Source organism: Beta vulgaris, chromosome 2 (assembly GCF_026745355.1).
Source record: "Beta vulgaris subsp. vulgaris cultivar EL10 chromosome 2, EL10.2, whole genome shotgun sequence".
Classification (NCBI taxonomy): Eukaryota; Viridiplantae; Streptophyta; class Magnoliopsida; order Caryophyllales; family Amaranthaceae; genus Beta; species Beta vulgaris.
The window spans coordinates 17,752,087-17,777,793 of NC_079203.1; the positions used below are offsets into that span (position 1 = coordinate 17,752,087).

Sequence of the window (25,707 nt, forward strand, 5' to 3'; positions counted from 1 at the left end):
CATGTAATTTCTCTCGAACATTACCTCCCTCAAAGATCACCCAGCCGCTCTCGCATAGTCAAGGGTCACTTTGCCTAATAATTGAAAGCCTATACGGTATCTCTCCTCTCGAAGTAGATTCAGTATTGCAACGATAGAAATATAAATAAGGCCTAACTTATAATCCTAGCATGAAAAATCAATCAAAGGAAACAGTTGAAATACAAGATAATCAAACTAATCTATCAATCTCTCATTGCATACATAGATCTCCACAATTCTAGATATAGAACTACTCACTCATAATTATGAAAACAATAACAAGAATCATATAAAAACTCATACTTTGAAACATGGCAAATAACTAAGAAAATAATATAATTAACAATGGAAGAAATAACAAAGAAATAATGAAGAAAGATTACCGAATTATATTGAACTATGAATAAGCAAAAGGTTTGATCTTGAATTGAAATCACAAAGCACTAAACTAAGGTTCTTGAAACACTCTCTAGAGAAAACTAATAATCAAAACTAAGAGAGACTAATAATTCTGATTTTTTCCTATTTATACAAGCCCTAAAACAATAGCCAAAAGTCTCGAAAAAAAGGGCCCGCATTCATTAAAAAACCGCGTCTCGTCAGTCGCCCGATCGGGCTAAAGTTGCCAGATGGCATCGGGCTCCAAAGCGAAGGAAAAACCCAAAAACCATCAGACGCCCGATGAGATCGGGCTGACCCGCCCGATGACATCGGGCGGCCTGGTAATATAGTGTTACGCAGCAGCTGGAGGGGCCCCCGATGTCAGACCAACTCGCCCGATCGGGCGAGACACCGAATCACGACTGGGCGTTGGACGCCGGATCGGGCCCGCAACAAAACTAGAACCTACTTCTTCGCCCGATCGGGCTGGGCCGCCCGATCCTGTCGGGCCGATCAGTTTAAACTCGTTTCTTGTTCTTCCTTTGCTAAAAGTCCCGGAAATCATCCTCAGGATCTAGAAAATCGGCATCTAACCTCTCTAATCCAATGTGCAATCATGTAAATTAGGTAATAGCTTCCAAAACCTACAATCCAATACAAAACAGCAAACCACAACTAGATGGAGAGAGTTAGTACCAAATGGCTCCTAAGAGCACCATAACCACAACTTTTAGCACATAAATAGGGGAGAAAACTCTATATAAAACCATAATATCAGATCACGATCAAAATGATTTATTATGTCGATTGCTTCTTGGAATATTAGAGGTGTTAGTAGAAAAAATGCATTATTTGAGGTGAAGGACTTTTGCAAGTTTTGTAATATAAAAATAATGATGTTGTGTGAAGTTAAATCCCAATCCCCACCCTCTCTAAGTAATGCTCATCAAGCAGGTTTCCAGTGTTTTGATTATATCCCTACCATAGGCTAATCTGAAGGGATTTGGTTATTTTGGAAAGCATGTAATATAAATCCATTTAGAATGTCTGTTGTGTTTAAAGCTATTCATTTTATTGCAGTTTCAATTACTTTGTTAAACTCGAATTGTAATTTCATAGCCTTCTTTATCTATGCACCTGCTCGAAAAGAGTTTAAACAAGAATTTTGAGCAGATTTAATGTTATATACTAGTAGTATATTACAGCCCTTTGGGATTATTGGGGATTTCATGAGATCGGTTCCAATTTGGACAAGTTGGGAGGAGCAGATTTTAGCTATTCCAAACTTAGTGTTCTAAATCAGTTTCACTCCCAAATAAGTTGTGTAGATATCCCTATTTCTAGTTCTAGATTTACTTGGAAGAAAAAGAAGGCGCGAAATAACAATATTTTTGAACGATTAGAAAGGGTTGTTGCTAGTATTGCTTGGCTATCAGAATTCCCTCAAGCTAAGATTACTCACCATCCATTTACTTCGTCCGATCATTGTATTATTTCTCTTGATTTTCTCTCTTTGAAGAATAATAAAGCACCACCCTTTCGTTTTGAAAAAATGTGGTGTGCCCGTAAAGACTATGATACTTTAGTTAAAAAAATATGTTGTACTCTCTTGAATGGTTCTTTCATGTATTGCCTAACAAAAAAATGCAAACTTTTAAAAGAAAAATCGAAAGTTTGGAATAAAACTCAATTTGGCAACATTTTTCGTCAACTTCGAATAATCGATAAAAAACTTGCCATTATTTAAAGTGATCTTATTCAACACTAATTGGACACAACTCTCCAAGCAAAACAGGATTTGCTACTTCTTAAACGAGAAAAGCTTTTATCATTCGTTCTCGAGTATTGGAAACAAAAAAAGCAAGGTTTCATATCTTTCCCAAAGTGATGCTAACACTAGTTTTTTTCATGCTCATGCTTCTATTCGGCGTAGTCCTAATCAAATTAAAGAATTTATTACAAAGGATAATGTCTCTCACCTCTCCAAGTGAAATTTCTCGAGCTATTTCTAATGAATTTCAAGCTCGTTTTTTGTCTAATCCAAATTGTCACTTTAATAGCGCGACGTATTTTGCGACAGTCTCTCCTATCATTTCTCAGGAAGACAACAATTTTCTTATGGGAGATGTCTCAAGATTGGAAATTAAGACTGCTACTTTCGATCTGGCGCGAAATAAATCCCCTGTCTGGATGGTTTCCCGCCTTTTTTTCTTTCAGAAATACTGGTCATTAGTTCGTAATGCTGTTATTAGGGCAGTTAAAGCCTTTTTTCATTCTGGTAAAATTTTAAAGGAAATTAACCACACCTTTCAAGCTCTCATCCCTAAAATTGACAATCCTTAATCTGCTAATCACTTTAGACCAATTAGTTTATGTTCCACGATTTATAAGATCATCTCCAAAGTCATCACTAATAGATTGAAAGTTATTATGGGGAAGCTCATTCATCCTCTACAAGGTGCTTTTATCCTAGAACGACTTATTCAAGATAACATTTTATTAGCCCATGAGATTTTTCACTCTTTCAGGAAAAGAGGGGGGGGATTCTGGGTGGATAGCAATTAAATTAGACATGGAAAAGGCGTATGATCGACTAGAAAGGTCTTTCATTTTAGAAATGCTTGCCAAATTGGGATTTTGCCCTCATTGGATTGGGTGGATTGGGAATGTATTTCTTCCACCTCCTTCTCGATGTTAGTTAATGGAGTGCCTGGCGATTCTTTTGTTTTGTCAAGAGGAATCCGCCAAGGTGATCCCCTATCTCCTTACCTATTTATCCTTAGTGCCGAATTACTGGCTCGCCAGCTCTCCCTTGCCAGTAGCCAGTGAGACAAGCTCGTGGGAGTTACCATTGGCCATTCGGGGATTATAATCCATTTTCTAACTTTTGCGGATGATACTATGATTTTTGCTAAAGCATCGGATTCCCGTTTCTCTCTAATCAAAGAAATCTTAAATCAATATTGTTCCCAATCAGGCCAACTAGTGAATTTCCATAAATCCTCCTTCCAGGTGACAACGAATATTTCTGATCAAGCTAAGAGCAGTTTTGATGCTATATTGGGAATGGTTGAGACCTAAGATCTTGGAGAATATCTTGTTTGTCCAATTATTTCATCTCGGGTGACGAAGGAAACTTTTGGCAAAGTAACCACTAAAGTTGTTAATCGTTACCAAAATGGAAAGCGAATTCGCTCTCTCAAGCTGGTAGAACTATTCTAATTCAGTCCAACCTGGCTACTAAAGCTAATTTTTAGATGCAAAGTTTTTATTTGCCAAAACCAATTCTATCTTCTTTAGACAAAACATGTAGAAATTTTTTCTGGAATAAGGATCCTCTCAATGGGTCTTTGAACCTAATTAGGTGGGATAGGATTTGTAAACCCAAAAGTTTTGGGGGTTTGGGCCTAAGGAAGGCGGAAGCAAATAATGTAGCACTCCAGTTAAAACTCCTTTGGAAAATTCTTAAAGATAATAATAGCCTATGGGTGAAGCTAGTTCGTAAGAAATATTTTTAAGAATGACTCTATATTATCCCATAAAGTGCCTAATTTAGCTTCTTGGAAACGGAAAAATCTTATGCGTCTGTGGGAAATTTTTAGCCAAGGATTACAATGGCAAAATGGGAATGGATTGAATATCCGTTTTTGGGAGGATAATTACTATTCCAATACCCTATAGCTTCAGTAGTCCATCCTCCTTCTGATTACTCTTCCCTCATGGTTAGTGACTTTATCTCGACTTATAAGAGTTCGGACCGAGCCAAGTTAGCCAGTTTTCTCCCCCCTAGCATGGTGGCCAAATCTTGCTCTTGTTTTATTCCCTCTCACCCCCAACAAGACTCCCTTGTTTGGGGACTTACAGCGGATGGGGAATATTCGGTGAAATCAGGGGCACGATTAGCTCAAGGGTTACTAAATGAGAATGTTGTTCCAGTGGACTATGCTTTGGATTTGGAAACTTAATGTTCCCCCCAAGGTTAAATTTTTTCTTTGGAAGGCATGTAATGATTGCCTTTCCTCAAAGGAGCGGTTAGAACGTAGTCATATTTATTTGCCTTAGGAATGTCCTTTTTGTAACTATCATTCGAAAACTACTAATCATTTATGTTTTAGTTGTCTCTTCATGATTGATACTTTTTCTAAGCTTCATGCGAATTATGACTGGCCTATTGCTCCTTCTCTTTCCCATATGTCTAACCAGTCTTTTAGTCAAATCATCAGCCATTGTTATTCTCTATTACCAGTAGCTGACTTTAATCTGTTTGCTATTGATTGGTGCTTTATATGGTATTTTAGAAATCAATTAGTTTTTCAGGATGCTCCCTCCTCCCATTCAACAACAGCGATTGTCATTAATAACTTTTCTAAAAGTTGGTTGCGCTCTAGCTATGTGGTTAGTGACTGGCAGTCGAGTTCTGCTACCTCTTGACCTAGAGCTGTTCAATTACCTCGTCAAAGGAATTCAGTGATTTGGTCCCCCCCTCCTCCCCTTGGTTTTGTCAAAATAAATTTTGATGGCTCTAAGCTTATGTGCGGGAAATCGTCCTATGGTTTTGTTATTCATGATGACCATGGCATGGTCCTAGCCGGTACTAATTCGTTAGGGTATTCTACCTCAATCCTACAAGCGGAGGCTTGGGGTTTGAGAGAAGGTGTTAGAGCTGCTCTAGCTCAAGGTTTGAATAATATCATTATTGAGGGGGATAATTTAGCTGTCATCAACGCTCTGAAAAAGCATTGGTGTATTCATTGGGAAGTTGCTAACATTAGTTTTGATGTAGATTCGGAGCTTCAGCAATTTTCAAGTTTCCAAGTTTTCCACAACTTCAGGGAGGCCAACAGAGCGACGGATTTCATGGCTAATCGAGGCCATCGTAACTCTTCGCTTGTTTATTATTTTCCTCCTTTCGATGTTGATTTCTCTCTTATCATCCGCAAGGATGTTTTAGGCTGGCTCCTGACTGAATGGGTCTGCCTAAGTTTTTCTTTCCTTATAAAAAAAAAGAAAGAGTCAACCTAACTGCAACACTATTGATCTAAAAAAAAATTATTAAAGAAGTATTAGATTTAATATTTCACAACATCAATTACATTTTATTACCTTCTGTCTAAATGACAATATTTTGTCTGCGTATCTTCCTATCATTTGAATAGCTCAGATAGTCTATATGTACTACGATTCAGTGGCGGATCCAGGAATTGGACCACGTGGGTTCGGAATAATTTTAATATAAATTTCAAAAAAAAAAAATCTATTAGATAATGAAAATTAACCGAATTCATTAGATTTTACTATATTTGTACTTGGTAGGGGGAGAGATTTATAAATAAAAAGAGAACTTAAAAATAAAGGAAGGATAAAAAAGGAAAAGAAATATAATAAGCATAAAGAAAGGACAAAAAAAGGGAAAAGAGAATACTAAACACATTTGCCAAGGTTTGAAACCGCAACCAATGCACGGTAGCAACAAATAGCAGAGCAGTGCAACACCATGCTTTACCACTGAGCAACAATGCCTTACACTAATATAATTCGCTGCGTTATATATATTATATCGTTTTTTTAGCCCAGTTTCCTTATTTTTATACCGGATCCGCGGGGGTTCAGTTGAACCCACGCTGGATCCGCCACTACTACGATTCTTAAGACATCTGCAAAAGTAAATTTTTTAAACACTATTTAAAAATATTAAAGATGAGTGTAATTTGCTACAAATTTACTTAGAATAAAAGTACATAATATCATGTATTAATGTCATACCTATCACTAGTAGAAAAAGGACGATTTGCGTCCCCTCAATTGCGTCGTACAGAAAAGGAAACGACGCACAGTTGGGATTTGCGTCGCATGTGGGAGGAGTGCGACGCACAACATGGGTACATAAGCACCAGATATGTCCCATTTGCGTCGCACATGCTTTACATGCGTTGCAAAAGCCAAATGTGCATCGGATACCCTGACTCATGCGACGCAAATCGTCTCTACATTAAAAAAAAAACTCAAACTATGTGCGTCGCACGTCTTTTATATGCGTTGCAAAATACCCAATTCGCAATGCACCTATTCAATGTGCGACGTATATTAAGGCCACTATACCCATTTTAGTTCACAAGGCCCACTAATACATATTTATTTCAGAAACCCTAGCCTCACACGCCTCTCCCTCCCTCTCGATTCTCAGCGCCTCTCCCTCCCTCTCAATTCTCAGCGCCTTTCTCTCTCTTTCTCTTCAAACACCAACTATGGGGAAGTAGCAGTAGCAGCTAAACGACGTCGTGAAGATGAAGAAAAACAAGATTATCTCCCTCCCTCCCTCTCTCTCTCTCTCTCTTCATTGTTTCCTGAGGAATCTCCGTCGAACACGGCCGCTTCAAACACCAACAACGACATCATATTCGTTATTTTTTATACTCCGCCGCTTCAAACACCACCAACGACATCACATTCGCAGAAGAGCAGCGATGAAAATTGAAAAAACACCAACCCTTTCTCAGATCTAACGTTCGAAGAAGAGCATCGAATTTCTCAGGTATTTTTTAGTTCAAATTTTATTCTGAATTTCTTTGTTTCATATTTATATTTATTTTTTAAATTTGAAGAACGAGATTTCTTTCAGTTAGATCTGGTTTTTGGCGATTTGAAGAAAGAGATTTGAAGAACGAGATTGAAGAACGAGATTGAAGAACGAGATCTGGTTTTTGGCGAATTTCGTTCGTTCCATTTCGCGATTTGTATTTTTTTTAAAATATATTTAGTGAAATTTCTGTCTGTTAGATCTGGTTTTTTTTTAGGTTTAGTTTTTTTATTTCGTTTTTTTGTTGTATGTTAGATCTGAATTTTTTATTTTTAATATTTGTTAGATTTTTTTCGTTTCTTAATCGACGCAAGACAATTTGTATGTTATCTCGTTTAATTTCGTTTCTGTTACATCTTTTTTTTGTTACTGCGTTTAAAATCTGATTTCGTTTCTTTTGGTACTGCGTTTTTGTTTTGATTTCGTTTAATTTATGTCTCGTTTTTTTTCCTCGAATGCAGTAATAAAGCATTCATGCTTTAGTACTGCGTTTTTTTAACTTTTTAGATGAGGTCATTTGCGTCGCACATGGCGCAAGGTGCGACGCATATGACTGATTTGCGTCGCACCCCCTGCTATGTGCGATGCAAATTCCACGTATACCCCTTTATAATCCGCCTGTAGCTTGTATGGGTTGGAATGACCAATTTGCGTCGCACCGTATACAACGTGCAACGCAAATAGCTAAAACATCTGCGTCGTTTCCACATACGACGCAGATCAGTTCTAGGTCATCTGCGTCGAGACCTGGGTCCGACGCAAATCGACCTTTTTCTACTAGTGTATCATCTTAATGCAAAATGGTATAGTTCAATGCATTGTAGTCTAATCAAATTATGAAAAAGATACAATTCACAATTTGAAGCATCTTAGTGTATTTTTGTAATTGTCGATATTTGTAGCCTGTATTGATTAACGACATTATTTACATCAATCTCAATGACTAATTTCTTCAAAACAATAGATATTCCCTTTCTCTAGAATACCATTGAAAGGTAGCCGATCTCATTCACTCACCAACTAATGGATGGGATTACCGACAACTTCATCGCCTGTTCACACTTGCTAGTTTCTTTGTTGGAATTTATTTCACCTGGGTAATTCTAGCTCGGTGCAATTTAGGGGTTCATATTTTGGGTGTTGCGATTTCAAAGGCTGTTTCATTGGAAAAGATTCAATTTTTATTCTTCCAACATCTTCAGGTATCTAAATTCCTTCCTGTATTGAGAATCCTTTTGCATTTTGTTTCTGCTGTCCTATAGTGAATATGATGAAGGGTGGGTTTAATTTACACAAGCAAACTACAAATTCAGTTTGTATAAGTACAAAATATGGTAGCAATATCTTGGAGCTGCAGAAATTTAATTTTGAAGTACAAATTATGAGACAATAAAAAATTTAATTTTAAGAAAATAATCCAAAAGTGGATGTTTTGCCTGAAGCTTTAGCTCCCGCAAACTCTTTATGGCAGACTCTAGTTGTTGAAGTGTATTGGTACTTATACTATCATTTTCTTCTGAATCAATTAAGCTGGGATCAAGTTGTTGGCGGACTTGCTAACATAACACAGCTTTGCTGCCATATTTATGAAACTCTAATGCTCTTCCTTGATCCTTCAATTGTTTTCCCTAAATTAGCTACAAAGGGATGGATTGAGAATTCATGTTTTAAGAGGAAAACTAGTTATTAGGCCCGGGCTATGCTCCGGGTAAGAAAAAATTTCATTTATTAATATAATACTTTATGATAATAACAATAAATATAACTTAGCCTAGTGGTTAAGATTTTAGTATATGTACTTGAGGTCTCGGGATCAAACCCTATACTATGCAATTTCTAAATTTTTTAATTGTACATAGATTAAATGAACTAAAACTCCCTAGGGGTAGTACTGTAGTGGTCAACACTCCTCTTCAAATGGTATCATGCATACATAATTAATTTTAATGAACATGCAAATTTATTTATTTTTAAGGATGCAATGGATATGTTTAATAGCATTAACTAATTACAACACATATTTTTAATTTTGTGGAAACATGGATCACTAAAAGATGTTAGATGAGATGGTGATTCTTTGAAAACTCTTACATAAGGTCAGGGGTTCGAGCCCAAGCTTCAGCATATTTATTTTTTAAATAATGATCACTTGACTATATTGGTTAACGGACACGTGGCAAAATTCTGGTGGCAGGAGGAGGAGAGTGCCACGTGGCGCATCGACGTTGTTACGCACGCCTTTTAATATATATGTACTAGCCTTCATATGCACGCGATGCGTGCGTTAATTCAAAATTTGTTATTCTATTAGGTACTCCATTTGTACTTTATTTATGATTAAACTTAAATGTGAAAAATTCAACAGTTAGATGAATTTAGATATATTAATTCGCTAATGTAAAAAAATAAAAAGGTTGTGAGTGATTATTAACATTAATTTTTTGTGAATGAATATTGAACAGAAAGAACAAAAATAATAAGTTGGTCTAACTGAATTAAAGAGTATCAAAGGTAGTGAATGTTCAGACTTTTCATGTGCACGTTATGTATGCCATCTTTTTTATAAGGTATAAATATTTTGTCCATTTAATTTTTTATTGAAGTATTTGATGCATATACCATTTTAAACTTGTTTTAAATGGCAAGTTGGAATGAGAATTTTTAAATGATTTTCTTTTGTAATTTTTTTCATTCATTAATTAGATCATTAAGGGTATTTTAGTCACTTCAAAAAAGGACACCACACCTCCTCCCCTGGCTTATATAATAGAGATAGATAGAATATGAATATAAAACAAAGAAGTTGAATGGGGAAACTGATTTTAGAAAATGGAGGGAAAATGGTAGGTTATTAATTGTGTTCATTACACCTCAACATAGTTTAACTAACCTTTAATCATTGACATTAAAGGAAAACACTAAGGGCATGTTTATTTCAGCTTAATATTAGTTCAGTTCAGTTCAGCTCTAATCAGTTCAGCTCCAATCAGTTCAGTTCAGTTCAGCTCTATTATTTTATAATCATTTTGTTAAATATTATTATGTTGGTCTAATTTATTTTACTAATTGCTCTTATTATTATTATTATTATTATTATTATTATTATTATTATTATTATTATTATTATTATTATTATTATTATTATATTATTATATATTATTATTATTATTATTGTTATTATTTATTATTATTATTATTATTATTATTATTATTATTATTATTATTATTATTATTATTATTATTGTTGTTGTTGTTGTTGTTATTTATTTTTATATCATTATTATTAAGTATTATTATTATTATCTTTATATTATTTTGTTCATTATAGCTTTATTCATTATTAATACTATTATATTATCATTAGGGAGGAACATGATTTAGGCTAAAGTCACAAATAAACCCACGTTTTCAGCCCATAATCCAATCAAATCACGTCAAAACGGTTTATGATGTAATTTTACACGGTCTGACCCAATCATTATATTATTACTACATATTAATATATAATTAAATCTAATTATAAAATATTAATATTAATTTAATTCTTAGATATTATTGTTATTATATAATCATCATCAGGTATTAATATATTAATACAAAGACTATGAAATAATTGTTATTAATTATCATTATAATCATTAATCATTATTATTATTAATTTATGATTATTAATATTATCTATTTATGATTATCATTTAAAAATATCCAAAATAAAATTATTATTATTCATTAATAATTATTCATTATTATTACCTATCATCATAATTATTATTTAATATTCATATTATTATTGTTTAAATATTATTTATATATTTATTTAATTCAATTCAATTCAGTTCAGTTCAATTTAGTTCAGTTTAGTTCAACTCCAATCAGTTCAGTTCAACTCAAATCAGTTCAGTTCAGTTGTTTTCAGTAAATCTAAACAGGCCCTAAGTAAGATTACAGCATAATAATGTATAGTAATAAGTAGGGTCTATCATGTATAATTATTTTTTAGATTACCACGTAGAAAAGTTGGAAGTTAACGTCTACCCGATAGAATTTCCCTTTTATTTTTATTTTTTTTCGGGTACATCAATATTTGTATACTCTCTCCGTCCCATATTACTTGATAACCATATTATTTGATACACTTCTAAAAATGGCATGGTCTTACACTAAAAGTATAATTTTTTATTATGTGATGGATCCCATATTTACTTTTATCAATACACTCATGGCCTACATTTGTCTCACATTGTAGTTTATGGATTTAAATAATACCAACAACTAACTATCACAATAAAATAAACAAATCAAATATCAATCGAAGGGAATATTTAACTAATTTGAGGCTTAATTATAATTCATATCTGATTGATAAACTTTATCATTAGTAGGAGGGGAAGTAGTTGTCACAGGGAAGAAGATGAATATGTAATGAGCTATAATTAAGTTACAACACACGTGATAAGTTAAGTTAATTATTTAATAATTTCTCCTAAAGTAAAGCACTACTGAACCCAAAAAAAATTTATAAAGTAACTTTTCTCAATTGTTGCAATATTTAGCTTGTCATTGGGTTTATTTGCAAATCATGTCAAAAATGTTTATTAATAAACTTGCTATGTTTTTTTACTTCCTATATCTTGTTCCACAGTCGCTAGCTATAAAACTAACTTTATTATATTCTGCAGCAAATATGCCTCCTAAACGTGGACGGGGAAGGGGAAGAAGAGGACGGGGAGGGGGGGAGGAGGAAGAGGTGAATTGCCAACTGGGAAAACATCGTCTGATGACCATTATGATGTGGGAAGGTGGAACACTGCGAGAAACCCCACATCAATCGTCAATGAGGTGAATCTTTATTTTCCTGATAATTTGTTTATTTTTTTTATTTATTTTATCTTTTATTTTTTGCAATGAGATTTTTCTCGTTATCTAGAAATAAGACATGTTCTAATCTCAAAAGAAATATGACAAATATAATTAGGGCTTAATCCTTTCAAAAAAAATAACAAAAATAAAAATGTTAGCGTTTATAATCGTAAGTCAGCAACTGTTAAGCGAGTGATGATGATGTGTGTAAATGATGGTGCGAACTGCGAAGGGAGTAGATGTGCAGGACATGATATTCCATGGTCACGCATTATCATTTATTTGCCATCCATTTCATTTCCAGCTTATTCTTATTTTATTTATTGTACTCTCCCTATTGACGGCTATTGTGGGACCCACTATTTATGTTTGGAGATTGCAACTTCTCCAAGCAAGACAGCTAGTGCCCAGTGTGTCACCTTGTAGATTAAGAGTTTAATGATCCAAAGTTTACATGGTTTGTTTAATAAACAAAGGAAAAACCTATTTCTGAAAGACTTGATAGGGGGTGGTGGGTCAATAAAAAATGGCTTAAAAAGTTCTCTGACACAAATCTTTGGCACCTACGAGTATGTATAATCTCTGACCACTGTCCTATATTAGTTCGTCGTTAAGCCCCAAAGCTAGAGAAATGATAAACATCTAATTGCTAGATGTTTGCCAAACATCTAGCAGGGGTAAAATTGTCAATATATATGAAAAAAAGTTATCAGTCAAACAAAAATGTAATCTCGAAAATTGGGCACTGTCAGAAAATTTCGATGCTAATATATGATGTTCATGCTACTACAACTTGTGTTCGTGTAACTATAAATAGTGTTTATGCAACTAAAAATAGTGTTTATGTATAAACAGATAGTGTTCGTATTTTTTTAATTGGACACTGTCAGAAGATTCCGATGCTAATATATAGTGTTCATGTTACTAGAACTAGTGTTCGTGTAACTATAACTAGTGTTTATGCAACTCACAATAGTGTTTGTGTATAAACAGATAGTGTTCGTATTTTTTTTTTTACATATCTAAATAAGAGATAGAGAAGAGTAAAATAAAAATATGATGAAATTATATCAAGATGGATGTCTATTTGTAGAGAATAAAAATATATGAATATTGGTATATTTTTTATTTTTTCTAAAATATATTTTTTGAGATATACAAGTTTAAAAAATTGGAAAAAGTAATTTGTTTGGATAAACAATATAATGACATGTGTACCACTCACATGTTGCCACGTTAATGTTAGATGTTTGGCAAACATCTAGCAATTAGATGTTTATCATTTCATCCAAAGCTAACCTTTGGCCAAAACCCTTTTGTCTGACCGTATAGTACTTGACTCTTGGGCAAAGTTTGATAACGACCTTCTCTTAAAACTGGAAACATGTTATACTTCCTCCGTTCTGTTTTAAATGAAACATTGGATGAAATGATACTATTTATTGATCAATTTTGACTCAAATTTATCGCTATTATATAAAGAAAAACATAGTCAAGTGGGATCTTGTTAGATTCGTCTCGATGCATACTATCAAATTATAACTTTTTTATATTTTTTACGCGTACACAACTATAGATATTAATAACTAAAGAAGCGCATTGGGTTGCGTGAAAAAGCAAACGTTTCATTTAAAACGGAACGGAGGAAGTATTTACTTATATAATATGAGTATTATAAGAGGGGGTGAATTATAGTGAGAGAATATGCTATACTTTAGGAAACACGAAAAGGTAACACGAGATATTTTAGCGAAGAAAAACTTCCTAGGCCCAATAGGAAGAAACGACCTCGACCACAAGGGATTTTGACTCTTAACTTTTCACAATAATAGGCCAAACGACTTTGTTTACAAACCTATTACTTTTCTCTAAACTCAGGTTCCCAACAACAGTTGACCAACTGTTGTTCCTCTCAAACTTCCGTCGAAGTTCCTTTCTTTGTCTTTCCCACGCTTCACTCAAAGTTTCTCACACTTACAGGAGTTCGCTCAAACCCTTACCCAAAAATACAATATGTAAAACAATGGAAAACTATAAACTCGAATAAAGTATGAATTCTCTTAGAAATGATACTGACTCTTTAAGACAACTAAGAATATTTGGCTAAATCAGACACATTTAATTCCAAGGTTTAGGCGCCTATTTATAATATACTACCTCCGTTTCGCAATACATGCAACATATACCTTTTTTTGGATGTTTTGCAATACATGCAACATTACCTTTAATAGTTAGTCTTTTAAGCTAAAAAGACACTTGAATCCCTACTTTTCCACTCACATGTAAACTACTTTATTCTTTATCACATGGGTAATAAAGACAATTTGCACTCTCTCTCTTCCCTTCCTTGGTCCATGTGCCAACCTCCAATGTTGCATGTATTGCGCAACGGAGGTAGTACTTAGGCAATACCACTACTTAGTCCACTAATCCATGATGTCCATTACTATAATTTATTTATTAGTTTTTATTTAACTTTTCTTGAGAAATAAATAACCATTAACCCATTACTTAGCTTAATAGAAGAAGCAGTAAAGTTGAACGTGGTTTATAAAACTTGATGCTTAATTAAACTAATTTAAAATAAATTAAGGCTTAAGAAAATAATCAAGCCTACTAAACACTTCACTATAAAATGTGTAGCAGTAAGTAGAATGTGATATTAGTTTATCTGGGGAGTAATTAAATTATTTCCTTTAAATAGTTTTTAGGAAAATATCTTTTATAAATATTTCAAACATAACCGAAAATCATAATTAAGTTTTAAAAGAAAATCTTTTTAAAACCGAAAATCTGTTTAAGTTTAATAAATAAAATCTTTTGACTTATAAAATATAAAAGATAATATTTAAAAGATTTTGATCTTATCCTAATTAAATCAAAAAATCATTTTAAAGAACTTACTAACAAACTAACAACTAACTCCCTAAAGTTATGGACTAAGTCAAAACTAATTAAAAACTCTCTAACAACCTTACTTGGGCGCACAACAATGTTAGACGCACAACTTGGGATATGTTAGCTGTTCCTAAAGTCATTTCTAGGTCTGTTCCCTAACCTTGTTCCTAATAGTGCCAGTGTTTGTTCTTGTCATGTAAGTTTCGTTTGAGAATTCAACACAAACTAGATTAAGTATTTACTCAACCTTAACAAGAAGATATTAAATACATCCTAATGTATTCTAATCTTCACTCCAAGCTTGATACTTCATCTTTCGAACATCTTCACTTCGGTCTTTGATTAATTCTCCAATTTAATCTTCGATCAAGTATTCTCTTTGCTCGAGAATGAATTACCTAGCAATGTGATAAGTGAAATACAATATGTATTTTGTTGATTAAGTCATCTTCAAAACTCAAGGGTCAACAAAACACTTAGAGAAGATTTATTTGTTTGGAACAAGTTTGTGTTTAGAAATGTTTATGCTAAGAAAAAAAGAGGCGAAGCTAGACTTAAAGGCACTCAAAAGGTCCCTGAGAATAACCTAAACTCGACATTCAATTCCTTCTTGACTTAGAAAACACCCTAAAAACAGAGGATGTTTTACATCAAACTGTAAAAATCAGTCAATCGTAAAGTTTTTTGTGGGCTAATATGAGCCACTAATTTTGCCACATATATATTTGCTATCTTTTTTTTTTGAATTGTGTACTTGTTATATAAATTTATTTACAATTATTTATTGAGTTGGTTTACTATAAGATGGTCTTAGGTTAAGCTTAATCTCAGATCAGCCCAATAAGTCTTAGAGAAGCCCATGACGCGCGCCCCATGCTAAACAGCCCAGCCAAGTTGATTTTTTAACTTTTCAACCCAAAACCTTAACTTTTTGCGTTTTTTAACTTTTCTTTTCGCCCTAAAACCTTAATTTTTGCATAAAAATCCATAACTAATCATCATATGTGGAATCGATACCCTTTACTCCATTAGCCCTATTAGTTATGGATTTTTATGAAAAAGTTAAAGTTTTAGGTTGAAAAGATAAAAAACGCAAAAGTTAAGGTTTTAGGTTGAAAAGTTAAAAATCAATTTTTCTGGGCTCCTTAGCGCGTGGCACGCGTATTGGGCTTTTAATTGGCTTATTGGGCTGGTCTTACATTAAGCTTAATGTAAGACCGTTTTTTGTGTCTTTTTCTAATATTATTTTCAGAAACCGTATATTTATTTTCTTTTTTGCAGTAATTCTTCTACCATTATTTGAAACGGATTAAAATCTGAAATTAGTTTCCATTTATGAAATTATCTTTTTTGTGGTAAGTTATTTGCCTCACTCGATAACAATGGAGTTTTCATGAAGTAAATATGAAGAATATAGGTGGAAACTGTCCTAATTTTGCTGAATTATCATTGTACACAAGTTAATAATATCATAAGTTACATATCAATTTATTTGACATTACACGTAATGATTTTACATGGCAACGAACTTTTACTAAGTTGGACATTATATTTTGTATGTTCCATATTATTTTAATAATTTTTTTAACTATTTTTGGGCAAGTTAAGGATTTATTATTTGATTATTTATTTTACGTCGTTGTACTACATAAGTACATAACCCATTATTGGAAATTACATATCCGACACCACTATAAATTTTCAAGATTCATTTTAAGTAAGGAAAAATCTATCCCTTCTTAGAAGCAATGCTACTCAGGGATGGGAAAGATCGACATCGGTTCCTGGCTTGATGACTGGTTAGGTATTGGGAGTATTAGATCTCTTATTTATGGTCCCTTAAAGTCTTAAACCACACTGAGGGTGCGTTTTGTTCAACTTAAAAAATTAAGTTTCAGGTCCAATAAGTTCAGATAAGTTGCAATAAGGTCTAATAAGTGCAATAAGTTCCAATAAGGTCTAATAAGGTCCAATAAGTTCCAATCAGGTGCAATAAGTTCCAATCAGGTCTAATAAGGTCCAATAAGTTCCAATCAGGTCTAATAAGGTCCAATAAGGTCCAAATAGTCAATGTTTAATAAACATTTGTATTATTGTCCACTATTTTGTTATTCATAATTTCATATCACTATTAGCGGATTATGTTATTATTAGAATTTTAATTAAAGTACCACAATGATTATATAGTATTATACTTGTATTAGTGTCTATTATTTTATTATTTATTTGTATTATGTCTATTATTTTATTATTTATTTGTATTATGTCTATTATTTTATTATTCATATTACTATTAGCTGATTATGTTATTATTAGAATTTTTATTAAAGTACCACAATGTATAGTATTATACTTGTATTATTGTCTATTATTTGATTATTATTTTATTGAATAATATTATAATCATGGTCAAATAATTAAGGTTAACAATAATAATAATAATTATTATAATTACAATATTTTGCAATTCGTCTTTAAATAACTAGAGATAACAATTATTATAATTAAAAAATTAATTTTTTGATTTTCTACTAGTGTTTTATAAAATTAAAACAACACTATTAAATATATTAGTGATGAAAGTTATGTATAGGCAAATATATAAATAGTAATTTTTTTGTTAAATTAATTATCATAAGAGATAATTAATAATCATTATTTTTCAAAGGACGAATTATAATAATCATTATTCCGTAAAAAATTTTGAGGGGTAGTATTACGTTAGTGGTAATATTTATGTTATTCATGGTCAATGTTTTTGTCTAATAAGGTCAAATAAATTTCAATCAGGTTCAATAAGGTCTAATAAGTTTCAATCAGGTCCAATAAGGTCGAATAAGTTTCAATCAGGGTCAATAAGTTCCAATAAGGTCCAATAAGGTCAATCAGGTTCAATCAGGTCCAATAAGTTCCAATCAGGTTCAATCAGGTCCAATAAGTTGAATCAGGTCCAATCAGGTCCAATCAGGTTTAATAAGTTCCAATAAGTTCAGTTCAGGTTCAATAAGTTCAGTTCAGATAAATTCCAATAAGTTCAGGTCCAATAAGTTGAATAGAACGCACCCTGAATCGAACCTTAAAGTTTTGATATTATTAACAATGGTGTTTGAAACCTAGAGGACATGTCACTCCCAATCCCTAACTATAGATAAGATCGAATTCTTAGTATAAATATACCACAGGAATGCAAAAGACTGATCAACCAATCTCTAATTTCAATGATGATGGTTGTTTTTCTACTTAACTTACCTAAACAAAGCCTGAGTCAAGGATTAGGAAACAAGATGCCCACATTGACTGGATATGAAAATCTCAAATCCCACCAAAAGTCATGTTATTCCCATGGCTGGCATGGTGGGATCGCCTCCCCTATAAATTCCTTCTTCAGAAAAGAAGAGTCTCAAACTTCTGGTGCTACACATTGCAATAAGTAAAAAAAAAAATGCAAGCCATATTCTAAAAGAGGCACCATTGCTACTATAATGTGAAATCGTTTTGACTACTCTCTTGCGCGCTTAACCTGGATCTAAGAACCTGGTTATGATGCAAGTTAACCTGTAAATACATCTGGTCCCATGTAAAACAGAGTGCCCATGTAAAACTTTATTTCATTTTATGTTGGGAACTATGAAATCAATAAACAAACTAGATTTGATAACACCTAACCCCAGAACAAAAATTTGTGTAATGAAGATTAATTACTGAATTAGAACAACTTTTATTTTAGATTCTAGTAGGTGTTATAAAGTTTAATTTCAAGTAGATTATAACGGCTTTTATCTTATTTTATGCGAATTCTAGTACCCTAAACCATAATGATAATGTTATGTGTTATCAAGATTAATTATTAAATTTTGTACAATCTATTTGGCAGGCTCAATTTTGCGGTAGACATGAATTTGATTTCAGCGATTGGAGATATAAAACACAAGGTGATGCAAGCGATATGCTGGACTTTGATGCAGGTTGTTCTTCCTTCCCACTACATAGCGCTGTGGAGTGTTCTAATGCATATGAGGTTGAAGATTACTTTGAAAATCTCCAGAAATATGGTTCTCACGTTTTCAGCCCTACTGTAGGATTTAAAAGGGAATCTTCAATCCTATTGTGTGGCAGTTATGTTGAAAACACTGCGATTTGTAGGGTAAAGAGTGGCAAGACATTTTGGAATTATGTCCAAAATGCTCAGGAGAACCTAGAGAAGAAAGGGTTGAATGTTGAAATCAAGAAGGTGTGTCGTCAAATTCTACAGGTGATGACCAAGCGACATCAAAATAATCAGATCATTGGTAATCTATTATAAAATTTGAATGTTAATGCTGACACTCACGAAGTCACATACATCCGTTTTCAAAAAGTGAATTGTAAGTTCTTTCTTATTTTAGCTAAACTACTAATGGGTAGTTGAAGATGATAATACTTCTATGTCATATATTATTAAGTATATGTTTTTGAACTTATTAACATTAATTATATCGAGTAAATGTCTTCTGTTTATGTGTTTTCAATGTGTTTGTCTAATATGGTGAACTAATCTATCACTAGTAAGCAGCCCCGTTTCTGAGATTTTGGAGGGTCAAGGACGAGCCTACATATTAGGGCCTGATTAAGTCCAAGTTTTTTTTAATATTTTATTCTTCGGTCTAGACCGAAAAAAATACATTTTTTTGGTCCGAAATTTTTGAAATAGACGTTAAAATAAGGATTTGATCATTGAATATGTAATAAAGTGATAAAAAATAATTAAAATTTATATTAGATAATATCAAAATTTTATATTTTTCCTTTTATTCTCTTTTACCTTTACTTATTTGTGCGATGTGTTTTGGGGCCCTGGGCACCTGCCCCTCTCGCCCATGGTCAAATACGGCCCTGCTAGTAAATACATATTTGAACACATAATATAGTTAAACCTTGCTAATAAAATATTATGATTGCGACATTGTGCTTTCATTTGCCTATGGAGTAATAAAAGATGGCAGTATACATTCTGCATTACTTTGATGAAAAAGTATACAAGACATTTTGTAGAGTAAAGAGTGACAAGACGTTTTGAAATTATGTCCAAAATGCTCAGGGGAACCTAAAGAAGAAAGGGTTGAATGTTGAAATCAAGAGGGTGTGTCGTCAAATTCTACATGGTGATGACCAAGCGACATCAAAATAATCAGATCATTGGTAATCTATTACAGAATTTGAATGTTAATGCTGACACTGACGAAGTCACATTCACCCGTTTTCAAAAAGTTTATTGTAAGTTCTTTCTTATTTTAGCTAAACTACTAATGGGTAGTTGAAGATGATAATACTTCTATGTCATATATTATTAAGTATATGTTCTTGAACTTATTAACATTAATTATATCGAGTAAATGTCTTCTGTTTATGTGTTTTCAATCTGTTTGTCCAATATGGTGAACTAATCTATCACTAGTAAGCAGCCCCGTTTCTGAGATTTTGGAGGCTCAAGGGCAAGCCTACATATTAGGGCCCTGATTAAGTCCAAGTTTTTTTAATATTTTATTTTTCGTTCTAGATCGAAAAAAATACATTTTTTTGGTCCTAAATTTTTGAAATAGACGTTAAAATAAGGATGTAAGTACTTGATCATTTAATATGTCAATCACAAAACCAAAAAAAAAAAATTAAAAAGATGCACAATTAAATTATTAATAAAGAAATTACAAATAAAGTTACAACTATCTATTATAGAAGGACCAAAGACGGAAAAATTTAACCTAGACCGAAATAAAGTGATAAAAAATAATTAAAATTTATATTAGATAATATCAAAATTTTATATTTTTCCTTTTATTCTCTTTTACCTTTAATTATTTGTGCGATGCGTTTTGGGCCCTGGGCACCTGCCCTCTCGCCCATGCCCAAATACGACCCTGCTAGTAATGAACACATATAAAAAGGCACTTAGTTTGTCTTAAAGTCACTTGACATGCTTTTATGAATAATATAGTTAAACCTTGCTAAGAAAATATTATGATTGCGACATTGTGCTTTCATTTGCCTATGGAGTAATAAAAGATGGCAGTATACATTTTGCATTACTTTGATGAAAAAGTATACAAGACATTTTGTAGGGTAAAGAGTGACAAGACATTTTGAAATTATGTCCAAAATGCTCAGGGGAACCTAGAGAAGAAAAGGGTTGAATGTTGAAATCTAGAGGGTGTGTCGTCAAATTCTACAGGTGATGACCAAGCGACATCAAAATAATCAGATCATTGGTAATCTATTACAGAATTTGGATGTTAATGCTGACACTCACGAAGTCACATCCACCCGTTTTCAAAAAGTGAATTGTAAGTTCTAAGGGCGAGCCTACATATTAGGACCCTGATTAAGTCCAAGTTTTTTTAATATTTTATTTTTCGGTCTAGACCGAAAAAAATACATTTTTTTGGTCCGAAATATTTGAAATAGATGTTAAAATAAGGATGTAAGTACTTGATCATTTAATATGTCAATCACAAAACTAAAAAAAAAATTGAAAAGATGCACAATTAAATTATTAATAAAGAAAGTGAAAGTATTGGGTCAGACCGTCTGACCCAATACCTTCCGTCGGACGGGCTTAGCCCATCAAAAACGCGCGGGCTTTTTTTTTCATATTTGTTTTGTTGATCAATCATCACCATTTTCCCAACACTTTTCACCTCCCCAAAACCCCTAACTTTCCCACATTCTCTCTCCTCCATAACAACCCAATAAAATGGGACTCAAAAAACGCAGCAAAAAACCCACCTTCACCGCCGCCGGTACAGTGTTCAGCTCTTTTCTGCCATGGTGGTGCGTAAACCAACACACCTCTTCTTAGGTCAAGAGGAGGAGAGAGGAGTTCGTGAAGATTGTGAGCTCTCAGCGCAAGAACTTGATGCATTGTTTAGGAATTGATGGAGAAACTGTAGTGGGTTGGTTATGATTTTGGGGTATGTAGGGTGGTTTCAGATGGTGCAGCATCCTTCAAATTCATGGAGGTGAGTCTTTGTATGTGTGTATTTTCTGCTTCAGTAGTGCGTTGGTTTTGCTCCAAAGGTTTGTCTTGCTTTTGTGGGTTAGACTTTCTTTTCTTTCAGTTAGACTTTGTTTTCTTTCAGTTAGACTTTTTTGTCTTTCAGTTGGACTTTCTTTTCTTTCAGTTAGACTTTCTTTTCTTTCAGTTAGACTTTCTTTTCTTTCAGTTGGACCAACTGAAAGAAATAATGGGCCAACTGAAAGAAATAATGGACTAACTGAAACAAAATGAAGACTACCTGAAGAAAAATGTAGACTACCTGAAAAAGAATAAAGACCAACTGAAACCCAAGTAAGTCTAACTGAAGCACAAAAACCCACTGAAAAACAAAGAAGAGTAACTGAAAACAAAATGAAGACTACCTGAAAAAAAATTGGAACCACCTGAAAAAAAATGAAGACTACCTGAAAAAAAAATTGGAACCACCTGAAAGTCGTCCGACCAAGATTATGGTCGGACGAGTCCGACACAATACGTTCTCATAAAGAAATTACAAATAAAGTTACAACTATCTGTTATAGAAGGACCAAAGACGGAAAAATTTAATCTAGACCGAAATAAAGTGATAAAAAATAATTAAAATTTATATTAGATAATATCAAAATTTTATCAAAATTTTCTATTTTTCGTTTTATTCTCTTTTACCTTTTACTTATTTGTGCGATGTGTTTTGGGGCCCTGGGCACCTGCGCCTCTCGTCCATGGCCAAATACGGCCCTGCTAAATTGACAATAGAGGTCTGAACTTTGGGTGATAATTTTTAAAAGGTCTGAACTATTGATTAACTTGTATAAGTCCCAACTTTAGGGGGTCTTAACTTTTAGCGGGCCACGACGACTTAAAATGGAAGATTTTTTTTTTAAATCTCACCTAGTTCCTACATCCCTTCCGCAATTAACCCTTCTGAAGTGACCCAAGTTTTACAAGTGATGATCTATAAGCTAATTTTAAGTCAGTAAGGCCCGCTAAAAGTTAAGACCCCCTAAAGTTGGGACCTACACAGGTTAATCAATAGTTCAGACCTTTTAAAAATTATCACCCAAAGTTCAGACCTCTATTGTCAATTTTTCCTATTTAAAGGCTCTTAGTTTGTCTTTAAGTCACTTGACATGCTTTTATGAATAATATAGTTAAACCTTTCTAATAAAATATTATGATTGCGACATTGTGTTTTCATTTGCCTATGGAGTAATAAAAGATGGCAGTATACATTCTGCATTACTTTGATGAAAAAGTATACAAGACATTTTGTAGGGTAAAGAGTGACAAGACATTTTGGAATCATGTCCAAAATGCTCAGGGGAACCTAGAGAAGAAAGGGTTGAATGTTGAAATCAAGAGGGTGTATCGTCAAATTCTACAGGTGATGACCAAGCGACATCAAAATAATCAGATCATTGATAATCTATTACAGAATTTGAATGTTAATGCTGACACTCACGAAGTCACATTCACCCGTTTTCAAAAAGTGAATTGTAAGTTCTTTCTTATTTTAGCTAAACTACTAATGGGTAGTTGAAGATGATAGTACTTCTATGTCATATATTATTAAGTATATGTTCTTGAATTTATTAACATTAATTATATCGAGTAAATGTCTTCTGTTTATGTGTTTTCAATATGTTTGTCCAATATGGTGAACTAATCTATCACTAGTAATCAGCCCCGTTTCTGAGATTTTGGAGGCTCAAGGGCAAGCCTACATATTAGGACCCTGCTTAAGTCCAAGTTTTTTTAATATTTTATTTTTCGGTATAGACCCAAAAAAAATACATTTTTTGGTCCGAAATTTTTGAAATAGACGTTAAAATAAGGATGTAAGTACTCGATCATTTAATATGTCAATCACAAAACCAAAAAAAATTGAAAAGATGCACAATTAAATTATTAATGAAGAAATTACAAATAAAGTTACAACTATCTATTATGGAAGGACCAAAGAGGGAAAAATTTAACCTAGACCGAAATAAAGTGATAAAAAATAATAAAATTTATATTAGATAATATCAAAATTTTCTATTTTTCCTTTTATTCTCTTTTACCTTTACTTATTTGTGCGATGTGTTTTGGGGCCCTGGGAACCTGCCCTCTCGCCCATGCCCAAATACGGCCCTGCTAGTAAGGAACACATATTTAAAGGCTATTAGTTTGTCGTTAAGTCACTTGACATGCTTTTATGAATAATATAGTTAAACATTGCTAATAAAATATTTTGATTGCGACATTGTGCTTTCATTTGCCTATGGAGTAATAAAAGATGGCAGTATACATTCTGCATTACTTTGATGAAAAAGTTTACAAATTTGCATTTCAAAGGAAATCATTCGACCACAAAACAGGGAGTAAAAGTTAGGTTGCTTAATCTCATGTGAATCGTGTGTGACACTATGTGCATTGAGGTGTGTTGATATTTTGGATTAAATAAAAGGAAAAATTGTCAGAAACCACTTAATAAAGACACTTTTTTTGAGAAAACCACCTAATAAACGTTTTATTATAAAAAACCACCTAAGAAAACATTTTTTCTTTCAAAACACCACCACTTGAGACCAAATTAGTAACTCTGTTAGCTCCGTAACCACTTATCGACTTATTAGTTGATATGAAAAAAACACATTATTAGTAACTCCAGAAAAGTCACTTGGGGTTGAATGCGAATGCAGGGAACTGATTACAAGGTAAGATGAGTTACTTATTTGGTCTTAAGTGGTGGTGTTTTGAAAGAAAAAGTGTTTTATTAGGTGGTTTTTTATAATAAAACGTTTATGAGGTGGTTTTCTCAAAAAAAGTGTTTGTATTAGGTGGTTCTTGACAATTTTTCCTAAATAAAATGAAAAATATCAAAATAAGTGATCGATTTTATAGTACTAAGTGCCTGTTTAGTTCATTTGAATTCAAAGTTTTTGGGATCATTTTTACCTTATGAATCAAATTTGAAGTCGCAATATGGAAAATTATCAAATTTGTCTCGACTTGCATACCGAAAATGCCTTGATTTGCGTGTAAAAACGAAATCAAGTTTAAAAAAAGCGGTATTCAAATCTTTTAGGGGTTAGTTTTGCGTTAAGAGTCGATTTCAAGGTCGTTATTTGCAAAGAACAATCAGATTTGCCTATTTTTGCTTTTAAAAAAATGCCTCGCTTTGCGTGTCGTTAAAACTAACCCTAAACTAACGTGTTTTTTAACTGTGGGTTACGACAAGGTTACTGTTGAGATAGAGTGGTTAAAAAAGGGGCACAATTGAGAGGGTTTTAAAATGAAAGGCACAACTTGGAATTCGTAAAACCGCATGGGCACAACTGAGAAAAACTTTTTTTAAAAAAATTGAAAGTTTAATCGACTTGCCCTTTAGGGTATTTTTGGTAAATACTTTGATGTTAAGACAATTAAGTATAGATTGCTTCAAAGGTTCATCGACTTGGATAATTTTGCTTGATTGTATTTGTAGTATATTGTTATTCTCTTACTGTATTTTTGTATTTTTTTCCTTTATAATATTTAATTTGACATCTTTAAGTCTCACTTTATTTGCTTAAATTATAGCACTCGAGGATGAAATCTTGAAAGATTTGAAGGATTTTCGTCAGTTATTGGTTCAGCTCATGCCTGATGAAGATCTTACTGAAGATGTCGACGTTCATCACCAATTGTTTGAGTTCCTATATCCAGATCACATTCCAGATGATGCAGAGAGAGTGGAGAGAGTGAAGTAAGTATATTCAGCCACTATAACCTTTTTTGTTATAAATAATTTACAATGTTAAACAATTTTTATGACGTTGGATGTAAGTCAATAAAACTTTAATGTTGGCATGATATTATAGTTTATTTAAGCTAACATATAAGGCACAATGCATGCTTTCAGACTTCAATCAAAATTGATACCAATTAATTATGTTTACTTGGCCACTAATGTCTTATTTTGCTTGAACATATAACA

General features: G+C 32.9%; 1 protein-coding gene and 1 long non-coding RNA gene across 3 annotated transcripts; both read left to right on the top strand.

Annotated features, from left to right (window-relative positions):
- Positions 1-7,815: 7,815 nt before the first annotated feature.
- LOC125494784 (uncharacterized) lies at positions 7,816-19,245 on the top strand. 2 transcript variants are annotated; one of them, XR_008967969.1, is made up of 4 exons: positions 7,816-8,181; positions 9,174-9,290; positions 11,659-11,818; positions 18,612-19,245. It is a non-coding gene; the product is annotated as an uncharacterized LOC125494784 (long non-coding RNA). The 2 variants fall into 2 exon arrangements; XR_007271030.2 differs by lacking the exon at positions 9,174-9,290 and having other exon boundaries at positions 7,831-8,181.
- A 3,398-nt stretch (positions 19,246-22,643) lies between these two features.
- LOC125495148 (uncharacterized) lies at positions 22,644-25,597 on the top strand. Its single transcript, XM_048639854.2, has 2 exons — positions 22,644-23,242; positions 25,311-25,597. Exons 1-2 carry the CDS (start codon positions 22,966-22,968, stop codon positions 25,478-25,480), a joined length of 447 nt encoding a protein of 148 aa, XP_048495811.1. The 5' UTR covers positions 22,644-22,965; the 3' UTR covers positions 25,481-25,597.
- Positions 25,598-25,707: the final 110 nt, after the last annotated feature.